This window comes from Patagioenas fasciata, chromosome 12 (genome assembly GCF_037038585.1).
Source record: "Patagioenas fasciata isolate bPatFas1 chromosome 12, bPatFas1.hap1, whole genome shotgun sequence".
NCBI classification, from domain to species: domain Eukaryota; kingdom Metazoa; phylum Chordata; class Aves; order Columbiformes; family Columbidae; genus Patagioenas; species Patagioenas fasciata.
Genome location: NC_092531.1, coordinates 26,224,606 through 26,239,876, shown reverse-complemented (window position 1 = coordinate 26,239,876; position 15,271 = coordinate 26,224,606). Strand labels below are relative to the sequence as shown.

The 15,271-nt window shown below is 43.1% G+C and overlaps 1 protein-coding gene and 1 long non-coding RNA gene across 3 annotated transcripts in view; both read left to right on the top strand.

The window, feature by feature from the left end:
• Positions 1-2,613: 2,613 nt before the first annotated feature.
• RSL24D1 (ribosomal L24 domain containing 1) lies at positions 2,614-10,404 on the top strand. The gene is made up of 6 exons (XM_065847763.2): positions 2,614-2,759; positions 5,063-5,176; positions 7,262-7,334; positions 7,992-8,055; positions 8,517-8,602; positions 9,999-10,404. Exons 1-6 carry the CDS (start codon positions 2,679-2,681, stop codon positions 10,070-10,072), a joined length of 492 nt encoding a protein of 163 aa, XP_065703835.1. The 5' UTR covers positions 2,614-2,678; the 3' UTR covers positions 10,073-10,404.
• Positions 10,405-11,251: 847 nt separating this feature from the next.
• LOC136106624 (uncharacterized) overlaps positions 11,252-15,271 on the top strand; it is an 87,928-nt gene continuing 83,908 nt past the window's right edge. For both annotated transcript variants that reach the window (XR_011741150.1, XR_011741149.1), the window contains exon 1: positions 11,252-11,458. This is a non-coding gene — a long non-coding RNA (uncharacterized lncRNA). The remainder of the gene's footprint in view (positions 11,459-15,271) is intronic.

Sequence of the window (15,271 nt, the reverse complement as noted above, 5' to 3'; positions counted from 1 at the left end):
CCATACAGTACTCTGCCAGGAAAAAAGCTGTCTTCAGTGAAACAAATAGAGCCCACGGGGGAAGAAAGCCATGTGGACAGGAAACTCAAAGTAATCAAACTGAAAAAGCAGGATTGCAATTGCAAATGCCAAAGCATAGCAGACCTAGACCTAAGCAAACTTATTTACTATTTGGTTTTGCCCCTAGCTGTAAACTTGGTGTCCTCACAGCTTCCCTCATTAAATTGCTTTGTGTATGTTTGTCTGCCGTTTCCTGTTATCAGCTGGGCTGCCATCTTCTGTCACAGGCACAGAGCCTTTGCTCCGGCGTGCAGCACGGGACTGAGTAATATCCTGTACCGTCCTGTCTTGCTGTCTGCGAGTCAGTTTGGAGCTGTTGTTCCTAGGGCTGGCGGTGAGCACTGGCCACCGGTCACCTGTTCTCGGCCGTGTCCCGCAACAGCATGTAGCTGAGGTCTGCTTTTCAAAAAGGTTGGAGACAAGTTCTGTGCTGATAAGGTTTGTGATTCTTCTCTACTAAAGCAAGGGTTTTTTCTTCCTTCCAGCTTTCTTAATATAAGCCCAAGCTGACTGTCTTTTTTGTTGTTCTAGAAACTGGAAAGCAAAACCTGCCCTAAGGGCACATGCAATTGAACACACAGATTTTTCACCAAATACTTAGATCATTAATTTATTTTAAATGGAGAAGCAGCAACTGTGGTGGTAAAGCCTGAAATGACGAGGAAGATTTCAAACTCTGAGCTGGGATGGTGTCCTGCAACTGAAGAACAGAATGAAGACCCTCTCCAATTTCAGACCATTTAGGAAGGTACAGGGCCTGGCATTTAGGTCCTTCCATAATGAACAGGTACTTCTGCAGTAGGGGGCACAGGAGGGTTAGTAGGTTCCTTAGAGTAACGTGTGCAGAGCCATCGGTCTTAGACAGTACCTAAAATTTTGTTTTAAGAATCCATTCTTCTGTAGAAGACTTGATCTTACAAACATGGAAATGGAGCCTGAAAGTGATTTTTTTCCTGAACTCTAGAGTAAATCAACTTACATATAAGAATTTGTCTGACTCCCTTTCCTTTCCTTAGGTTATTGTTTCTATCCTCATGTTAATACTGAGCCATTTCAGCTTTATTCATTTTTCACTCTTAGAACAAAATTTTGCATTTCTATGGAGAAGGAAGAGGAGATCAAACACAAGCTGATCACAAAGTCTTTGTATTTAATTTTCCTATTAAGATATTAAAGTATGTTTCAGTGAAGTAGTCATTTGGGAAAGAGAAAAGTCGTCTTACTTCTGAAGATGCACTATTGTCTAATAGTTTGTTCCAACTTTATTTCTGCGTAAGCGCTGTTGTTGCTTGGTTGGTTTTAATACTTTGACCGTGAGTATCTCAGCTCTCAAAAGGCTTCTCTCTGCTGAAATCCAAGGACGGACCCTGCTGTTATTGTAATGGATTGCAGTTAGCGTGCGCGTGGCCGATGTATCTGGTGAGTCAATGTAGTGTGTTCATGTTTTCTGCCATATTACAGATTTTGTTGATACTCTTGTCACTCTTTTCCCCTCAGTAACCTGTTTGAGCGATGATTTAGAAATTGTGGCTCCGGTTGGCCAATAAATGGAGCTTTCTATAGCTGCAAAGCAAGCACAGCAGTGAGAACTTCCCCACAGGCTGTTGTCTCGGCATTGTTCATGTGATAGCCTTGTTGCCCAGTTGCTCATTTTTTCAGCAATAATCTCTTCCACATTTTATATATGACTGATGCTTCAATTTTTTTAAGAGCTCTTGCTAAAGGATATGTCTCGCAGTCCTCCCTGCGTTTTGTGATGGTTGGAGCCTGCCGATGCCTTGACCCCTTTGAAAAGCTCATGCTGCTCTGCTACTCAGAGTTCAAACCAAACCAAAACGCCCAAATTAAAAGACGACGCGTTCTTCCAGAATCGCTTTCCCGGGGAGGGGATGCGGCCGGGGTGTGCTCGCTTAGCGGAGGTGAAGGGTCGGCCCTGTATTGTGATGTAGGGAGGGTGATGTCCGGCGGGAGCTGTGTCTCCCTTCTCCCGTCTGTTTCGACAGCGGCCGCACCAGTGGGCGCGTCGGGTGTCTCCACCCGCAGGACAGGAGCCCCGTGTTTTTCAGGTGGGCTTTCTCTGTTCCTGTGTACCGGACTCTTGGGGGGCATCGCTTTGTTTCGGGCTGCTGGTTCATGCACTGTGTGACAGGGGCGGCGCCGCTCAGCTGCTGCCCAGCGGCGAGGGGCTGCGTGAGCCGCGGCCGCCACGGCGCCGTACAACCGCCCAGCGGCGAGGAGCCGTGAGAGCCGCGGCCGCCACGGCCCCGTACAACCGCCCAGCGGCGAGGAGCCGTGAGAGCCGCGGCCGCCACGGCCCCGTACAACCGCCCAGCGGCGAGGAGCCGTGAGAGCCGCGGCTGCCGCCGCTCCCTCCCCCCACAGCTCCGCCCGTGTCCAGCGGCGGGGGCGGCGCTGCGGACCGCGCGTGTCCAACGTGCTGCACGAGGCCCGCAGCGTCCCCAGCAGCTCCGGCCGGGGCGCGTCTGCGCATGCGTCTGCTCCGCGGCCCTCTGGCGTCCCCCAGCCGGCAGGGGGCGCCGGGGCCGATCTCCCGGTAGCGCCCCGCTTCCGGTCAGCTGAGCGTGCCCTTCCGGCCGGGCCTGCGACGCGGCGCCGCCATGCGCATCGAGAAGTGCTACTTCTGCTCGGGGCCCATCTACCCGGGCCACGGCGTCATGTTCGTGCGCAACGACTGCAAGGTACCGCCCGCCGGGGGAGTGGCGGGGCTGGCGCCCCGGGGCCGGGACGGTGCTGTACCGCCCGGGGCCGGGGCCCGCTCCCCCTCGCAGCCTGCCCGGCCGGGCCTGCCCCAGCGGCGGGCGCTGTCGGCCTCCCGCGCCGGCCCGGGCCAGGACGGTGACAGCCCCAGGGGTACCCGCCCTGCGGGGGCCGCGGTTCTCACCCCCACGCGCGGTGTCCCGTCTTCGCGCGGTTCGGTCGCAGACGTTGCCAAGGGCCCCCGGGGCCCGTGCCCTCGTCCCGGGCAGGGGTGCAGCTCCAGGCCCCGGTCGGCGGTGGCGGCCTTGGCCGCGGCAGGAGCACCGCAGGCTGTGCCCGCGAGGGTGAGGGGGTGCTGGGCGGCGGCATTCGCCGCGCTGATGGGTTCGCTGTGGGGGGCCCGTTACGTGGGAGATTCTGTAGTTTGGTAGCTGTCGCGGCTGTCAGCAAGAGCGTGGGCTGAATTATTTGTTTTCGGTTTTTACTAAAAAATTATGTACTTTGCAGAGCAATACAAAATCTTCATCCTTTAATTTTCTGACTTTGGGGAAGTGGAGGCTTCAGATTAATAGTGGGTGATCCTAAAACTTTGAGCAATCTCGATTACAGACATTGTGTACTCTGGTACTCTGCTAGAAGTTGTAACTCAGATATCTGATGTGACTTACCCCATTGAGGCTGTCACAACAGGATGTGTATAACACTTTAGGCTTGATGCTATGGTGACAATTTTGTACATAAAATGTTGTGTATAGTTCCCCGTCCTGTGCCGTACTGCATATCACTGTTATAGGGCATCGGAGACCCCAGTGTGAAATGAAGCTTAAACAAATAGCTTCCTTCCCATGCTTAGACATCAAAACGAATACTGCCGCAACTGTGGTGCTCATCTGAGTCACAGCTTGGGGGAGTTCAGAGGTACATGTCAACTGACGCGGTTCCAATTACTAGAAAATGGCCACAAGATGTGTGGTAGTTTCGTGTGTTTTGTTGGTTTTTTGTGTTTGGTGGTGGTTTGGGTTTTTTTGTTTTTAAGTAATGAAATAGCAAGTTAGTTGTGAACAGGTAATGTGAGAACGAGCAAAACATAACGACAGATTTGTCTGGGTTAAAGTAAAAAAACTGGTAGAAGAATGTAAAAAAAATATTCAAAGATGCTTACCTTTACTAGAGGTTTCACATTTTCTATTCGTTTTCTTTAGAAGTGACTATCAGATGGGAAGGAGAGCATGGTTGAAGAAAAATAGATTTTCAAAACCTCGTGGATAACAAATTTAATTTTGGGTATTTTTAAGTAAAGTTTCAGCTCTGCTCTGTATACTAGACAGCCCAGGATAGTTCAAAGAGATGCACAGATTTAGGGAAAATTAGGGACTGTAAATAGGGATATGATTATGTCTGTTCCCCCAGCCCCTGGTTCATCTTGTTGTGTATTCCTGTTGACTAGAAAATATCTGTTGGATTTGGGCCAGTTTGGGATAGGGGGTTGTTCTTTAGCATGGCTGTTAGTTACATAATTTCAATACTAATAAAAGTGACATTTCGAGTGTGGGTAGTGAATTTTCTTTTACACATCCTTAACAGACCTGAAAACATCAGCTGGATGGACTAAGGTGCTTCCACGGGTACCAGTGGCAGGGGCCCGAAATGGGTCTGACATTCTGTAGAACATGTAGGAAAATGGAAGGGGCCGGGGCAGGGTGGATCAGTTAGGATGTTTTGGCCTGTGCTTTAACAACTTTCAGTAAATTCAGTCCAGGACTAACTGATGTGCTTAGGACTCCTGCTGCAGGGTAATCCTGAGGGGTTAAAGCTGCGTTTCAGAAGACAGACTCTTTTTCTCTGTGGGTGTGTGTATTCCATTGAAAAATGTTGTATGAGAGGCATGGGGATTTTTTGTTGTTGTCAGGATGGTGCTGTATCTAAAAAGTGCTGACAAGTATAGAAAATTGTTTATTCACAGTACAGGTTTGGTTTTATTGTTATTTTTGCAGGTGATCATTCTCATAACTTGGTATATTTTATTTATAATCATCTTAATTATAAGTATTTGTGCGTGTCCCTGACAGCTGTGAAAATGACTTTATAATGAAAAAACAAGAATGGTACTTGACATTCTGTTTGTTAATAGCTATATTTGAACTAAAACTATTGAAATTTGAAAGATGAACGTAAGTTTCAATGAGCAGTATTAGAGAAACTTCAGTGTTTGATATCACGCTTGCAGTGAGGCAGGAATAATATGATTTGACAGTAAGCTTTTATTTTCCCCTTATTCTTTAAGATATTTAGATTCTGCAAATCAAAATGCCACAGAAACTTTAAGAAGAAGCGAAATCCCAGAAAGATGAGATGGACTAAAGCATTCCGGAAAGCAGCTGGCAAAGAATTGACAGTGGTAAGAAGATGAACTGGTTTGCACTTTACACTGGCTTGCTGAAATGGCAGAAATCTCTCCTCTTCCGCTTGCAAGCAGGCTAGGTTAGCTAGCTTAATGCATTATCATTTAATTAGATGGGCAAGGAGGATGGAGTAAGTGGAGAAAAGAGGGATTGTGGAAGAGAATGTGAGAGGTTTCTTGAGCATGAGCTATTAATTTAGCTTGACTGTAGCTTGGAATTTCCCATCTTAGCCTCAGTGTGGAAGCTGGTGTATCAGGTGGCTGTGTCAGTAATATGTGCCGGTTCCCAAGTCCCTTGTGTCTATAGATCTCCTCCTGTCTGTACCTATACATTCGGTAGTTGTATGTCTGCACAATCAGATAATCTGGGTTACCAGATATCCCAGGAAGCCTTTCTATGTAGACACATAGGGTGGTTACCTTTTGAAGAGACTTAAAGTATACAATGTATAGGAAAAGTCCTTGCATAGATACAAATGTTTCAAAACCAGCATACAAGACTTAAAAATAGTTACAATTTCAATACAAAGTTACTTTCAAGTTGTTTCTTGAATTATCTTTTTGAAAACCAGATCTTTATTTAAAATTCCTATAGACATGTCTAAATAGGTGACACTGTGTTCCAATTTTGAGATATAACTATGTATGCTAAGAATTAAAGCAATATATAAATGTAGTGCTTTGTTGTAGTTTGGTTGGTATCCATTCTTTCATAATCCAGCTTTGGGGTGAGTGTCTAAATAGGCTTGTGACACTTGGAAATGCTGTAGTTGGTGAGAAGGTGACAGTTCTTGCTGCTTTAAACAGGTACGTTGGGTAGAGGTTAAATATGTTCATGCGTTTTCCTGGGTCTCAAGGTTTTTTTTAGTTTTTACTGACAAAAAAGTTAAGAGGGACAAAGTCTTGCCAGGTGGTTATTCACAAGGCATTTCCACAGGACTGTCTTGTTCTCTCACTCGGAGTGACTGAGGAGTCGGTCATTCTGTCCCCTCCTGTTTGGAACTGAAATGATCCCTTGGGCAGTACGAGGCAGCTGTAGTGTATCTCTGTGCATGTCAGTTACAAGACTGTGATACTTGGAACATCTGTGCTCTCATGAGACTGCTTTTTGCTGTTCGTGGTGTGTTCTGATACGGAACAATGCTGGATATTATAAATAGGTAAAAGCTGTCTCAGCGTAGGATAAACTGTAGTGAATTGATGTGGTGCTGTGTCACGCTTGGCTAAAAATGAATTTGGGGTAAGTAAGAATGACATGTAGATGTGTGTGTGATGTGCTCTACAACTTGTATTTTGGATGTTTTGCTGTTCCATGGTGCAAACTAACGTTTGTCTGCCTGTGGAGCCTGGCTTGTGAGTGTGTACGTGTCATTTCTATCTGTCCTGTGCAGTCGCTCTCATTGGAGCTGTCTTTAGCTCAAGTAAAGATTGGCAGCTGATCTAATAACTCTGCTTTACCGCTGCAAAAAAGAACCTGTGGGTAGGTAAAAGTCCTCAGTTAAAGATAGTATAAAGCTAAGTATGCCAAAAAAGATAAAATCCCCAGCTACCCAAATACCACAATGTCATCAACTGAAATATTTCACAATTTCAAATTATTTTATAGTGTTTCAATGTTCTTAACGTGAAATAGTGGGTTTTTTTGGTTTTTGGGGTTTCTTCAAACCTTTTCAAAATTACAGGCTGTTGAGTAGAACTTATTTGACCTGCATTAAATGCCTTTGACTCCACAAGTTTTCGATTTAGCCTTCCACCTGTCTAGTCTGCTCTGTGTCCTACGCCACATTGGTCTTCTCTCTTCCTTTTGTCTTGCTAAAAAGAAAATAGCTGAGGGAGATGTTGTACTCAAATAGTTCTCTTCAGACAATCACTATGGCTTCTGACACTTTGAGGTCGAACACTCTACTCTGTTTCCCTCTAGTTTAGTAATCTCTAAAGGTTGGCACAAGGGAGGAACTGAGATTCTGAGAGGGAAAAAAATTCACATAAGATTTTAAGTTCTGTCAGTGAATGTTGTAGCAATAATGTATGGATCTAAATATGCTTCTGTATTTAATCTATATTTACTTTTTCTTAATATAGGATAATTCATTTGAGTTTGAAAAACGTAGAAATGAACCAGTGAAATACCAGAGAGAGTTGTGGAACAAGACTGGTGAGTCATTTTAGAAAAAAAACAGAAGATATAATATAGGGAGTGAACTTTTACTCTATGTGAACATGTTTCCAGAAGACTTCTTAGAGTATTGACACTTTGTAGTGATTGTGTTTGAAATTACTGCAATCGTCACCAAATTCTTATATGTGGGGGTAGTTTGAGTAGTGAACAGATGTGGAGTTTCTCTTGATTTTACCTTTTTACAGAAACTGGTTAGGAAATTAGATGCAGCGTTCCTCTGTGTTGAATTACTATCTTCAAAAAACCTTAGTGCTTGTCCAGCTTTTCAAGAGGCTTCCAGTGTAAGCCTTTTACACCGACGCGGTTGTTACTTATGTCACGAGTGAATGCCAAAAAGGAGAAGGTGGTAACTTGCATCTGATTTCAAGTGGAGTAAGAGCCTTTCATAGTGAAGATTAATTGTAGAAAATACGTGTAGGCAGAAAAGTGGAAGCATAAATAATTTTTAAAATACAGTTGATCATGGTGCACAGACTATTCCCTTGCCCTGCTCCTTGAAGAAGGAGTAACTTTACGTCGTCGAAGAGTTGCCTCTGGTACAGAGGTATCATGGAATACCTGGAGTGTTGCCCTGCAAAATAGCATGTATGTTCAGCTGTAAGTACACCTAAACCAACTTCTTCTTTATTTCAGTTGATGCAATGAAGAGAGTGGAGGAAATAAAGCAAAAACGCCAAGCAAGATTTATTATGAACAGGTGAGGAGAAGTATTTGTATTATGGGAACTCTTGCAAGTATCTGTTAGACAGACAGTCTTTCAGAGAAACGATGACCAAAAGTTTTAGTGATTGTGTTGTACATACACAATCATCCAAGTGATGGAGTAAAATAATTTGAGTGGGCTCTACTACGCTAACAAACTAATATGTGTTATTGGCTGTCCAATGAAATGTGGCTTCTGCACACTCAATAGTTATATTTCCTTGTTTTAGTATGGAGTCTTAGATTTTGGTAAGACTTTATATAGCGCTGGCTTTTTATCTGGCTCTGTATCTATTATGTGCTTGAATTGCTTTTCAAATACTTTTCACCTTTATGTCTTCATAATCTTAGTTGTTTTCAGTTGAGATACCTTTAGATAAGGATGTGTCGTGTGTTAAAATAAAAATATACATCATCTCTTTGAAGGTAATGAAATTTAATTTTCCCCTTCCCCAGATTAAAGAAGAGCAAAGAGTTGCAGAAGGCAGAAGACATCAAGGAAGTCAAACAGAATATTCACCTTCTTCGGGCTCCCCATGCAGGTACGAACTTGGTCTACCTGGTTTGCTTAGGGTAACTTGTGTGTACAATTTAATGATAAATATCGTTGTTTGTGGGGATTTTTATATGACTAAATCTGCAGATCAATAATCTCTGTGAACTGCATGTTTGTTAGCAATACATTTCTCTAAATCTTCCTTTTGAATTGATTATTTGAACTCAACAGGCTTTACCATGGATTGATACAAAATAGAGTAGCTAAACTCTGCTTGTCAAATTTGTTAGCTAATTGTGACAGTAGATTTTTTTGTTGTTCACTGTATATGATGAACCTTACATGAAAATGCTGTTTCTTCAGTGTAAGCCTAACATTTTTTAAAATATCGTGGCAATTTAAAAAATTTCCACTAAAATCTGTGTTTAGTTGAGATATAATAATGTATATTTTTTTATAAGCAAATTGAGTTTTTCGCTTGGAGAAACTTGTTGCTCCTAAATAATTTTCTGGTTTCTGAAGTATGAGAAGCACTAAGCTTGTGTTAGATGATGTTGATAAAAAGGGATTGTAAAGATTTATGTTTTTTAAATAGTTAGAGTAATGGAGAGAAGTTAAAGCTTCCATGAGCTATTGTTTTATAGAAATTACAAGTGATTTTGTCTCTGGATGTAGATGTGGCATATTACTAGATGTTAACTAGAAATCTGGTTTATGTTTTTCCTTCCAGTTTGCACTAACTATAGTCTAAGATTTTATAGATGTGAGACAAGGTTTTGGTCAGGATGTATTTAAATTTTGTCTTAATCTGATCCTTGGTTTTTGAGGGAAGAAAAAAAGCCCATCTGAATTCAAAGAATCAACCTGAGCGTTTGTTTACTGTGTTTGGCTGTGTTCACATTAAACGAATGATGCGCAATAGCATGCGGTACAGCACTTTGTCAAACATCAGCAACCTTTTTGGTGTTTTGCTATTCTTGCTGGATCGTGAAGAGGTCTTTTTGGTCTTATTATTGAGAGTTAACGCTATTGCCATCCAACACAGCCGTCAGAGGGCTTAAATCTTTCTGTAAAAACTAATGTGTGAAGGCCATCCATCTGTTAAAAGTAATGCATTTCTGTAGCCCTTTGCAAGGTTCTGCTGGGTATTGCCAGCTTTATCAAAGCTCATTATCCTGGAGATGAAAGCGCATATGACGGCATTTTAGAGTTTTCATAAAACCAGCATGAGCTTTTCTGGTAAAACAATTCTACAGTAGTTTTGGGTGATGATGGAGGTTAGCAATAAATACCTGAAAGCGTGATGGGTTTACTCCTAAACAACTCTTTAAGCAATATTCTTAGGCTGTTTCACCTAGAATAGATGTGTATTTTGTTTACAGAAGAACACTTACTTGGGTTTAGAGAGACATCTTGAATTGAATTTTTTCTTTGCTTTGAAGGCACACCAAAACAGCTGGAGGACAAAATGGTGCAGAAGCTACAGGAGGATGTGGCTATGGAAGAAGACCCTTAAAATGCTTATATTTTCTATTTCTATCTCTTCAGCGGTTAACACTTCCTTACTGCCTCACCTGAAATCCTTCAGAACTGTGCTTAAAGTTGAAGAAAAATACATTTTAATGAATAGTAGTCAGTTAGAGTTTGAATTATTTTTTGTTTTATAAAAAAAATAAGGTGGATACTGCTTTTGGCAGTGCTTACCATTATGTAATTTGAGAAAACCTTGTCAGCAGGACGGAGAATACGGCATATTGTTTGGGATACTGTGGGCTTCTTGGAAAGTTACACGCTCTTTCTGGATAACTTTTCCCTGATATTCAAGGAATAAAATATGCTGGCCCTGAACATTTCTTATTTTGTCTGTTGTTCATTTGTAGTGGCAAAAGCAGATAAGAATCTGCCTTAATGATTACAAGGTGGGGCAGGATGTAATATTTTTCATCAGTCCAGTGCAACCCAGACTTATTTTCACTCTTGTTATTGGGAAAATGTTTCAGTTTGTTACAAATACATACAGTGTTTGGTTTGTCTCCTTTCTAAGTCAGTTTCCCCAGGGTTGCATTGCAGTTGACAGCTAAGCCTGGCAAAGGTAGTGTTGTAGGCCTTACTGCTGTTTGGGAAGTAGTGATAGCATCCAGTCTGAAGGTGGACCTGTCATCCTGTCCGACCTGAGTTCAGATCTGACACGTCAGCAGGCTGGCTGAGAGGCTCAATAAATCACACTTCTCACTGTTTTTACCTCACGCGTGGGATTATTTTGATAGAAAAGGAGATCATGTTAAAGCATAGACGTCTTGCATATTGTGGTGGGATTTCTCTTTATTCAGTGTGTCTGTCCTGGTTTTGTTAAAAACAAGACAGTTCTCTTTTAGTGATTTTTCTTTCAGCTCAGTTCTTCTAGCTGGCTGTACTTTTCTGAGTTCTAGCCTGCATATTTTTCCTTGGATGCTGTACTCAGTGCTGATAAGAGACTAAGGGAATGCTGAAGTTCATGTTTAGATTTGTTACTATGGTAACCAAGAAAGACTGATAAGTTTTCCCATGTTCCGTTGTGAGAGGGGCGTGTTTGAGGAGGGGTGGATGGAACAGGTGACTAGAACTGACCAACTGAGGATCAGCTGAAATATTCCATCCCATAATTGCCATATCCCCTATATAAGAGGGTGATCACGAGGGTCACGCTCTCTTCGCCCATGGCTGGCATCCAGAGGGGACCCTGTCCGTCTGTCTGCCTGTGACCTACAGGCCCCAGGCCCTGCGTCCTGCACCCAGGTTCCAGTTGTTGTGCAGTCCCGCCCGTGACTCCCGGGGCCTGGCCTGCACCTGCTGGAGCCACCTGCCCCGCGCACCCAGCTCTGCTGCTCAGTGACCCAGCTCCACATCCAGCGCTCGAGATTGGGTTTGTATATTTTGTATATATATTCTCTTTTTATTAGTAGCATTAGTAAAAGCCTTTAACACCTTCCAACTTGAAGTCTAAGTCTCTCTTCCTTCATCCTTGTCTTCCCTATCATCTTTCCGATCTAAAGGAGTGGCGGGAGGTGAGGGGTAACGGAGCATCTGCCACGGTGTATTGCCACCTTGCCTTCAGCCTTGACAGTGTCATCAGTACTGAGATAAATACTCCATTTTTTTTAAACTGTCTGCAGTTTACTTACAACAGTGTGATCTGAAAAGCCTTTCAAAGGTCATTTAAAACCATATTTACTTTCTTGTCAGTGCTGGTTATCCTGAAAAATAGTAATTTGTAGTTCTTTTCCAAACTTGAATATGTGCTATATCAAGCACTGGAAAAGTTTCTCATACCTCCCTCTACATGTGTATTGTGTAGCTGAGAAAAGAGTCATGTTTGAACATATGAAAAGGAACAGTGGGGATGTGTGAAATAGACAGGCATTGTACTCAGTTTCTCATCTCGTATAAGTTTAGATAGTTAGAAAAATGGTTATTTTAGTGAGATGGATAGAACTGAATTCTAGTGATAAAAATACGTAATTCCTTCTGATTTTCATGAAATGGAAATTTTGCTGTTAATTTAAAATTTGCTGATAAGATGGTAAGTATTTTTAGATGTACAATATTAGTATCTCCCCTGAAAACTGTAATATAAATAACAACTCAAAAGCATATGGTAAGTTGGCCAGAAAATGTATATCCATGGGGCGAGATCAGTGAGATGCTCTGGTAGAGATGCTCTGGTATGATCTTTGGACACGGTGAAGGGAGGACCTTCACAGAGCACTGTCAGCGTGTTTATACCCGACTATACGAGTTAACTCAGTATTTCAGCTTGGGAAACGTGCTTTTTGTGTGGCCTGTTTTACCACAATATTTGATGTCCTTAATCCTTGAAGAGGGATAATTTATCTGAAAATCTTATTACATATTTATTTTTAATTGAATTTTAAAGATATGTTCAGTGAGTGCCAAGTTTTAATTTTTTCCAACAATAGTAAAGTAAATCTGTGCAAAGCAGAGAAAGGATCCCATTGAATATTATGCAGTATTCATATACAATCTGTTTACTTCATATGAAGCTTTTTTAGCATTAAATAATTTATATTACATACTAACTGTAGTCTTTCTGTTCACATATCTTTAAATGAACTGCAGTACTTGTTCGTGTGCTCTGTAAGTGTCTCTGTGGGGTTGTTAACCCTTTCCCATGAAGGTCTGTGAGTGTGCAGTCGTGCAGCAGCTGAGAAGAGCCGTTCGGCGAGTGTGCTACAGCCATACATCCGAATCATGCTGTCAGTGGTTCGAGTTGCTGAACCCGTGTCCCGCAGTACAGCCTGTGCGCTGGTGTAATTGCAAGCAAGGGCTGTTTGAAAGTGAGTGCTGAAGTTGTCCATCATTGTGCAGACATGCTATTTCCCTGAGAAGCTGAGACTTGCGGCCTGCTGTGTATGCCTTGCAAGTATATGTAGGAGGTAGCTGAGTTTAAGGATGTCACGAGTAATATGCTTAGAGCACCTCTTCTGAAGGTGCCCTTATGGTTTTTTTGTTTCTTTAAATGTAATTGCTGTAGTGTTGTGTTCTCTTGTCAGTGTCAGCTGGAGCAGGAGGCTGCTGAGACAGCACATGGTGAGTATGGAACAATTGCATCTGAAAAGCAGCGTGGGGCTGGTGATCCCATCCTGCTCATCTGCACATGAACCGCTGCATGCAGAGACCTTCCCAAGGAGCTGCTGAGCTGTGGAAGAGTGGCGGGTTTTCTTTTTCTTTTAGAGGGCTGGCTGTCAAACGGCATTTCTAATGGGAATTGTTGTTATTCAAAGACTGGTGAAGAGCTGTTATTTTCTTTGCTTGTTTAGGATGAAAACTAAGCCAAAGTTGACTGAACATTTAGATTTTGAGTTTTGTTTACAAGACTTGGAGAGAAAAGATCCAATTGAACAGTAATCTGGTGGTCATGGAGAAATACTGCAAAGTATTGGGAGGTAAATGCGTTCCTTGTGGCACCTGACCAGCTCCAGCTCGGGTGCTGGCTTGCAGAGGGCAGGGAGCCCTTGTCCTGTGGGGCTGAGCGGTGCCCAGTCCTTTGGGAAGGCAGGACCTGTCATCAGTTCCCCCTTGAACAGCAAACTGGAGAGACTGTATTTAATGAGGAGCACATCTTTGTTCATTAGAGATCTGTTTTAGTGTCATACATCCAAATCGCTGATCCTGTCTGTGTTGAGATCTAGTAGGAGCTGAGCACGAGGTGCTGTGAGTACAATCTGTTACGAGACACGTGATGATGTGTACATTTGGTCCAATATTTAATCAGAAAAATCATCTATGGATAACTGGTCATGCTAAATTCCAGTATACAGTCCGTCTTGCTTAGCATTTACTAGATCCAACAAAGTCTTGCAATTTTGTGTTTGTACTCGATGCCATCAGCAACCTTTCTTCAAAACAAGGTGTGATGGGCTTGGTCGGAACAAATGTGATGCTCTGTGCTTTTTAGTTTTAGCTGCCGTCATCTTTTCGTACAAAACAAAAACAGATGTAGGTTTTTCTTTCTTACAGACTGTGCAAAAAGTGGAAATGTAGGTTTTAATAGTGATTTATGAAGTGTCTTTCTTTTATTTCCTCTTTTCCCTTTTAATCCATCACTTTAATGATCTGCAGTTAAAGCTGGCTTTGTTTCCAGGAGCAGATTGACCCCGTGCGCGTTTGGCTGCTGCCTCCGCTGCCTGCGCGCAGAGCCCTGGGTGGGCCCGCGGCCCCGTGAGGCCGCAGCGCTGCCCGGGCCCCCAGAGGGGCCTTTTCTGTCTTTTATCAAGTTTCACGCTTTTCGGTGTGTGATTGACACCGTGGCTGTCCAAAACCCGACCGCGCTGGGGCAGTGTGCGGGGAACGATTTCTGTTGTGCTTGGGAAGCCTGCGCTGAACGATGCCATTGCAGAAACGTTTGCTTTAGGGTTTATGGCATGCTGAATTAGTGAGGGAGAAAAATAAGTATTTATTTCTGCATTTTGAGCTCTGAAGCAAACGTGCATCGGTGGCCCGGGGTGGAAGAGCAGCGGGGCGGCGGGTGCGGCCGGGCAGGGGCACCTTCCTGGGTAAAACCGCCCAGAATGGCGGCCGTGCCCACGCAGAGCTCGGGCGCCCTGTGCGGGCCTGTGCTCTGACCCGGGTCATCTCCACGTTTCACGTGGAGTTAAACCTGGAAATACTTCTTTTTACCTTTGGTCTTGGGTTGGTTTTGCGATCCGTCGCTTGTCGCTTCAGTTGTCTGTGGAGTCTCTTGTTTTCTTGGCAAATTTTGATCCCAAGAGAAGGACTGGAAAAGTGAGGTGGTAGGTGATGGTGGGTTTTTGTTTTTGTTTTGCTTGTTTGTTTTGTTTTTAAGAAAAAAAAGCGCAAAAACCTTCTTGGGCTTCCCTTTTATTCTTTCCTTTGCAAGTGCTGACTAATACTGTTTGAAAAAAGTGAGAATTCCTGTTTTGTGTATATTTTAATTGTGCTGAACTGGTGCAAATTTTCTTCACAGGCAGTTAGACCTTCTGGTAGTTTGAAAGATCTGACTCTTTAGTACTTGGCAAGAGAAGAATCCTGGAGATTCTGTGGGTAACAGTAATGTTGCAAATGAGCTGAGAAACAAAAGGTTTGGTACAGTAAATGCATTTTGGAAGTAAGATTTTTTTCCTGTAACTGTACTGTAAAAGCTTACAGCTTAAAAGCTTTGTTTGGCCTTTTTTTTTTTCCTAACCTTCTAAATATT

What these genes read in the sequence shown, in the direction of transcription:
- RSL24D1 (XM_065847763.2), top strand. Translation starts at nt 2,679, where the DNA reads ATGCGCATCGAGAAGTGCTACTTCTGCTCGGGGCCCATCTACCCGGGC. An exon ending in CTGGCAAAGAATTGACAGTG is followed by an intron (nt 5,177 to 7,261) that starts GTAAGAAGATGA and finishes TTCTTAATATAG; the next exon opens with GATAATTCATTTGAGTTTGA. An exon ending in GCAAGATTTATTATGAACAG is followed by an intron (nt 8,056 to 8,516) that starts GTGAGGAGAAGT and finishes CCCCTTCCCCAG; the next exon opens with ATTAAAGAAGAGCAAAGAGT.